We start from the raw sequence: 7,500 nt of genomic DNA on the forward strand, positions 1-7,500 counted from the left end.
TGTTCTGTCTGGTCATTGTAGACACTTCCTAGTTCAGTAGTTGGATGTTCTGTCTGCACATTGTAAACACTTCCTAGTTGGATGTTCTGTCAAGTCATTATAAATGCTGCCTAGTTGGATGTTCTGTCAGGTCATTGTAAACACTTCCTAGTTCAGTAGTTTAATGTTCTGTCTGGTCATTGTAAACACTTCCTAGTTGGATGTTCTGTCAAGTCATTATAAATGCTGCCTAGTTGGACGTTCTGTCTGGTCATTGTAAACACTTCCTGGTTGGACATACTGTCTGGTCATTGTAAACACTTCCTGGTTGGACGTTCTGTCTGCACATTGTAAACACTTCCTAGTTGGATGTTCTGTCTGGTCATTGTAAACACTTCCTGGTTGGATGTTCTGTCTGGTCATTGTAAACACTTCCTAGTTGGATGTTCTGTCTGCTCATTGTAAACACTTCATAGTTGGATGTTCTGTCTGGTCATTGTAAACACTTCCTAGTTGGATGTTCTGTCTGCTCATTGTAAACACTTCATAGTTGGATGTTCTGTCTGCACATTGTAAGCACTTCATAGTTGGATGTTCTGTCTGCTCATTGTAAACACTTCCTAGTTGGACGTACTGTCTGGTCATTGTAAACACTTCCTAGTTGGATGTTCTGTCTGGTCATTGTAAACACTTCCTAGTTGGATGTTCTGTCTGCACATTGTAAACACTTCCAAGTTGGATGTTGTGCCTGGTCATTGTAAACACTGCCTAGTTGGATGTTCTGTCAGGTCATTGCAAACACTTCCTAGTTCAGTAGTTTAATGTTCTGTCTGGTCATTGTAAACACTTCCTAGTTGGATGTTCTGTCTGGTCATTGTAAACACTTCCTAGTTGGATGTTGTGCCTGGTCATTGTAAACACTGCCTAGTTGGATGTTCTGTCTGCACATTGTAAACACTTCATAGTTGGATGTTCTGTCTGCACATTGTAAGCACTTCATAGTTGGATGTTCTGTCTGCTCATTGTAAACACTTCCTAGTTGGACGTACTGTCTGGTCATTGTAAACACTTCCTAGTTGGATGTTCTGTCAAGTCATTATAAATGCTGCCTAGTTGGATGTTCTGTCAGGTCATTGTAAACACTTCCTAGTTCAGTAGTTTAATGTTCTGTCTGGTCATTGTAAACACTTCCTAGTTGGACGTTCTGTCTGGTCATTGTAAACACTTCCTAGTTGGATGTTCTGTCTGCACTGGTCATTGTAAACACTTCCTAGTTGGATGTTCTGTCTGGTCATTGTAAACACTTCCTAGTTGGATGTTCTGTCTGGTCATTGTAAACACTTCCTGGTTGGACGTACTGTCTGGTCATTGTAAACACTTCCTAGTTGGATGTTCTGTCTGCACATTGTAAACACTTCCTAGTTGGATGTTCTGTCTGCACATTGTAAACACTTCCTAGTTGGATGTTCTGTCTGGTCATTGTAAACACTTCCTGGTTGGACATACTGTCTGGTCATTATAAACACTTCCTAGTTGGATGTTCTGTCTGCACATTGCAAGCACTACCTGTCTGGATATTCTGTCTGCTCATTGGAAATACAGTTTGGATGTGCTGTTTGCTCATTGTAAATACTTGCTAGTGAGATGTTTTGGCTGCTCATTGCAAACACATTCTAGTTGCATGTTCTAGTTGTATGTTCTGTCTGCTGCTGTTTGTAAACACTTCCTGGTTGGATGTTCTGTCTGCTCATTGTAAGCACTTCATAGTTGGGTGTTCTGTCTGCTCATTGTAAGCACTTCATAGTTGGGTGTTCTGTCTGCTCATTGTAAGCACTTCATAGTTGGATGTTCTGTCTGCTCATTGTAAACACTTCATAGTTGGATTTTCAGTCTGTTCATTGTAAGCACTTCATAGTTGGATGTTCTGTCTGTTCATTGTAAGCACTTCATAGTTGGATGTTCTGTCTGCTCATTGTAAACACTTCATAGTTGGATGTTCTGTCTGGTCATTGTAAACACTTCCTGGTTGGACGTACTGTCTGGTCATTGTAAACACTTCCTAGTTGGATGTTCTGTCTGCACATTGCAAGCACTACCTGTCTGGATATTCTGTCTGCTCATTGGAAATACAGTTTGGATGTGCTGTTTGCTCATTGTAAATACTTGCTAGTGAGATGTTTTGGCTGCTCATTGCAAACACATTCTAGTTGCATGTTCTAGTTGTATGTTCTGTCTGCTGCTGTTTGTAAACACTTCCTGGTTGGATGTTCTGTCTGTTCATTGTAAGCACTTCATAGTTGGGTGTTCTGTCTGCTCATTGTAAACACTTCATAGTTGGATTTTCTGTCTGTTCATTGTAAGCACTTCATAGTTGGGTGTTCTGTCTGCTCATTGTAAACACTTCATAGATGGATGTTCTGTCTGCTCATTGTAAACACTTCATAGTTGGGTGTTCTCTCTGCTCATTGTAAGCACTTCATAGTTGGGTGTTCTCTCTGCTCATTGTAAGCACTTCATAGTTGGGTGTTCTGTCTGCTCATTGTAAACACTTCATAGTTGGGTGTTCTGTCTGCTCATTGTAAACACTTCATAGTTGGGTGTTCTGTCTGCTCATTGTAAACACTTCATAGTTGGATTTTCTGTCTGTTCATTGTAAGCACTTCATAGTTGGATTTTCTGTCTGGTCATTGTAAACACTTCATAGTTGGATTTTCTGTCTGTTCATTATAAGCACTTCATAGTTGGGTGTTCTCTCTGTTCATTGTAAGCACTTCATAGTTGGGTGTTCTCTCTGCTCATTGTAAGCACTTCATAGTTGGGTGTTCTGTCTGCTCATTGTAAGCACTTCATAGTTGGGTGTTCTGTCTGCTCATTGTAAGCACTTCATAGATGGATGTTCTGTCTGGTCACTGTAAACCAGACCGGTTTGTATTTTGGATTTGAACCTGTGGACACGTACTGTCTGGTGGGTCACATTACCACTAGGCCATCGCATCACATTAATTTGTTAACTGTGATTCATGAGATGCACCCCCCCCCCCCATCACCCACGCCCCCCTAATGGGATGTATCATTCATGTCCTCTTAGCCTGCAGTTGAAGGGAGTGTCTTTCAGTAGACTTTGCTTTCAGTCATCGTACGCTTACTTTTAGTTTGCCATTGTGCTGCAGTGTTTGAAAAAATGATGATTGCTGGTGTGTGTTGATTCTCTTTTGACTCTGTTTGTGTGTGTGTGTGTGTGTGTGTGTATGTGGGTGAATGTGCGCGTGTGTGTGTGTGCGTGTGCATGCGTGCATGTGTACATGTGCATGTTTGTGTGTGTGTGTGTGTGCGTGTGTGTGTGTGTGTGTGTGTGTGTGTGCGCGCATGTATTTTTATGTATATGACTGTGTGTGTGAGGGTGTGTGTGTGTGTGTGTGTGTGTGTGCACACATGCACGCGTATGGTCTAGCAATTAATGTTTGTTTTGATAAGTGATTCTCCTTGAATTTCTAAAAGATATATTTTGTACCATAGTGTCTAAAAGCAGTGATTGTTGCGAACTGAGACAACAATAGAGTGTGTCTGGGTGGGTTTGTTTTTGTTTTTTTGTTGTGTTCAGAATGGGTGGTGTGAGAACAGTGCCATTCACAGAGCACAGGAGTTTGGATGACAAAACTCACAAAATAAAGAAATGTGTGTTTGTGGGTTGTTGTTTTTTTTATTTGTGTGTGTGTGTGTGTGTGTGATGGTTATTGTTATTATCAAGCAAACAAAAACAAAACAACACCAACACCAAAAGACATGAATTGCTTTCTGACGTTTTTCCAGTAAAAAGGAACCCCTTCAGCTGACATTGAGGTCCTTTGTGGCGCTGATGGACCACGGGATCGTGTCCTGGGATATACTGGAACCAGAGTTTGTGAAGCGGGTAAGTAGTGCTGTAGAATGACTTTCAATATCTTTGTCATTGCATTCAGTTAGAGCCACCTGTGTTGTATGAATTATAGCTTGCCTTGATAATGGTGCATGCATATGGAGAGTAAAGAATTATGTACCTGTATTATATAAATTATAGGCTGGCTTGACAGCGGCGCATTCATACAGAAGGTAAAGATTAAACAACATCTTCTGGAATAAGCCAGTAAAGCGCTCAAGTTAATTGCTAGACTCCCACAACTAACAGTGTTTGGAAAAATGACTGACCATGAACAAATATACAACAAATTGGACCGGAGTTACATGTATTATCATAAGCAGCGTTGGTTGGGATAGGGGCAGAACAAGATTGGAAATCTGTAAATGTGATTGGAATATATAAATGTAAATGTGTATTTCTTCGTTTCTCTCCCTCCCTCACCTCCCAGAACTCCTCACTCCTCATTCTGTGGAACCTTTTGGGTGAAAAAGTCTGTATGTTGTACTGAAAATAAACAGATTGAAATAACAAAAAACGAAACAAAACAGAACAAATGTGGTGTAGTGTATAAATGGATCTGCCCGCATGCTTTGATGCTTCAGGCTAAAACAGAAAAAAAATGCTTTATGAATCTCAGCTGGATATTGAGATAAAAAAAAAAGAAAGATCTCAACTGGATAATGAGATTAGAACAAAGAAAGTCAGAAATAAAAACACAAGAATACTTCATTATTTCTGAAAGAGAAATTGTTGACGCATATTTGCTGATGGAAGGCAAAACATACTGGTATATATTTAAGAAAAACAGCAAGAGAAAGAACATAGGCATTACATCTGCAGAACATCATAAACTTTGATCATGCTCCCACCGTTCAGTTAGAACAGTAATTTGTTTTAAATATATGCTCAACACAAAATTAATTCATATAATACACCTGCTGTGGTCAGTGTACTCGGTGTGTTCAAACTCTGTTGACACACCTGTCATACACACTATCTTCTGAGTGCATTCAAACTCTGTGGACACAACTGTCTTATCCCGTTCCCCAGGAAGCAGACTCAGTGCATTCAAACTCTGTTGAGACACCTGTCTTATCTCCATGTTCCCCAGGAAGCAGACTCAGTGCATTCAAACTCTGTGGACACACCTGTCTTATCTCCATGTTCCACAGGTAGCAGACTCAGTGCATTCAAACTCTGTGGACACACCTGTTTTCTCTCCGTGTTCCACAGGTAGCGGACTCAGTGCATTCAAACTCTGTGGACACACCTGTCTTATCTCCATGTTCCACAGGTAGCAGACTCAGTGCATTCAAACTCTGTGGACACACCTGTCTTATCTCCATGTTCCACAGGTAGCAGACTCAGTGCATTCAAACTCTGTGGACACAGCTGTTTTCTCTCTGTGTTCCACAGGTAGCGGACTCAGTGCATTCAAACTTTGTGGACACACCTGTCTTCTCTCCATGTTCCCCAGGAAGCAGACTCAGTGCATTCAAACTCTGTGGACACAGCTGTTTTCTCTCTGTGTTCCACAGGTAGCGGACTCAGTGCATTCAAACTTTGTGGACACACCTGCCTTATCTCGTGTTTCCCAGGTAGCGGACTCAGTGCATTCAAACTCTGTTGACACACCTGTGTTATCTCTGTGTTCCCCAGGTAGCGAACACACCTGTCATACGCACAATCTACTCAGTGCATTCAAACTCTGTTGGCATTCCTGTCTTATCTCATTTCCCAGGTAGCTGACTGGGTGCATTCAAACTCTGTTGACACACCTGCCTTACCTCCGTGTTCCCCAGGTAGCGGACTGTGTGAACGTGGGCAGCAACAACCTGGATGTGGTGTGCCTCCAGGCGTCCCTGGAGATCCTGGAGTCTGTGGTCCTGCACAGCACCGGCAAGCAGAACGTTGTGGAGCAGTCCGTCACCTCCCAGAACATCATCCCTCATCTAGAAAGGTACTTGTATTGTCGAGGTGGTTACAAGTGCTTACATAAGAGATCTATCCAAATACTACTTTTTGTTGCTTACCATCAGAAATGGGTAGCTGGATTTGGAAAAAGTCCATCTTAAGAAGCTCATGTCAATCTGCATTGCATTGTGCTATGTTCATAATGCAGATCTATTACAGAAATATTCTTTTGTCACAACAAATTTGTCTGTGAGAAATTTGAGCTGCTCTCTCTGGGGAGAGTGTTTCTAAAGTGAGAAGGCTGCCTTTTTTTTTTTTTTGTTATCTGCCCGCAGGTTTATTTCTTTTCCTGTCAAAGTGGATTTTTTGACATAATTTTGCCAAGGACAAGAATCCTTTTGTTGCCGTTGGTTCTTTTAAATGTGCTAAGTACATGCTGCACATGGACCATGGTTTATCATCTCATCCAAATGACTAGCATCCACACCACCACTCAAGGTCTAGTGGAGGGGGAGAAAATACTTGTGAGTGTGGGATTCGAACCTGTGCAATCAGATTCTCTTGCTTCCTAGGTGGACCCGTTGCCACTAGGAGCAGCCACCTCTGCATTAGTCAGTTGGTGGCTGACTGCCAGCATAAGGCAGCTGAACATTATTCAAGGTTAAAGGTCCCATAGTTTCTCACAACCATCAGGGCAGTGGGTTCATGTTCACTGTGTGGAGTGCTGGCCTAGAGTTAACGCGTCCGCGTAGGAAGCGAGAGAATCTGAGCGCGCTGGTTCGAATCACGGTTCAGCCGCCAATATTTTCTCCCCCTCCACTAGACCTTGAGTGGTGGTCTGGACGCTAGTCATTCAGATGAGACGATAAACCGAGGTCCCGTGTGCAGCATGCACTTAGCGCACGTAAAAGAACCCACGGCAACAAAAGGGTTGTTCCTGACAAAATTCTGTAGAAAAATCCACATCGATAGGAAAAACAAATAAAACTGCATGCAGGAAAAAATACAAAAAAATGGGTGGCGCTGTAGTGTAGCGACGCGCTGTCCCTGGGGAGAGCAGCCCGAATTTCACACAGAGAAATCTGTTGTGATAAAAAGAATGACAAATACAAATACAAACAAATACTGTGTCTAGGGCTCGGCACAGGAAGGTGGGACCCAGTTTTCTTCTCCATCTGTTTCTGATAACTTTCCCCAACTGGAAGTCAGGAGGTGCCCATTTCACACCTTGATTCAGTCAGACAGATTGGAGTAAAGTGCCATTCTCAAGGACACAACACCACGAGGCCTCAAACTCTGATCACTGGTGAACACTTTAACAGAAGTCCAACATCCAACCAAATCTGCCAAGGACCCCCCTCCTCCCACCCCAAATACATATATATATTTTTTCATATATTTCCCTCCCTGAGACACTGTCCATTGAAGCCTCTAAACTGGCTTTCAATTTTCTTGTTCGTTTTCCAGGTTTCCGAGGCATAATTATCGGAGGACTGAACCAACAGCTTGAAAAAAGGGAAGGGAAATAATTCTGTTCATGTTTGATTTTCAGATTGGCAGACCAACAATGAATTCTGGGAAAAAAAAAAAAAATGTAGGTAGTACCAGTCGGAGTTACAAGTAGATTTACCCGAGAGAAACAAGGGTTAGAATTATAACATTGATGATATTACATGGAAAGTTACAAAGCATTACTTTCAGATGAGTTG

The 7,500-nt window shown here is 42.0% G+C and overlaps 1 protein-coding gene across 1 annotated transcript in view; it reads left to right on the forward strand.

The window, feature by feature from the left end:
• LOC143286176 (engulfment and cell motility protein 1-like) overlaps window positions 1-7,500 on the forward strand; it is a 52,170-nt gene that overhangs the window by 17,673 nt on the left and 26,997 nt on the right. The window contains exons 6-7 of the mRNA XM_076593794.1: window positions 3,790-3,889; window positions 5,680-5,837. Coding sequence (XP_076449909.1) covers window positions 3,790-3,889; window positions 5,680-5,837 — 258 coding nt within the window. The remainder of the gene's footprint in view (window positions 1-3,789; window positions 3,890-5,679; window positions 5,838-7,500) is intronic.

This window comes from Babylonia areolata, chromosome 9 (genome assembly GCF_041734735.1).
Source record: "Babylonia areolata isolate BAREFJ2019XMU chromosome 9, ASM4173473v1, whole genome shotgun sequence".
NCBI classification, from domain to species: domain Eukaryota; kingdom Metazoa; phylum Mollusca; class Gastropoda; order Neogastropoda; family Buccinidae; genus Babylonia; species Babylonia areolata.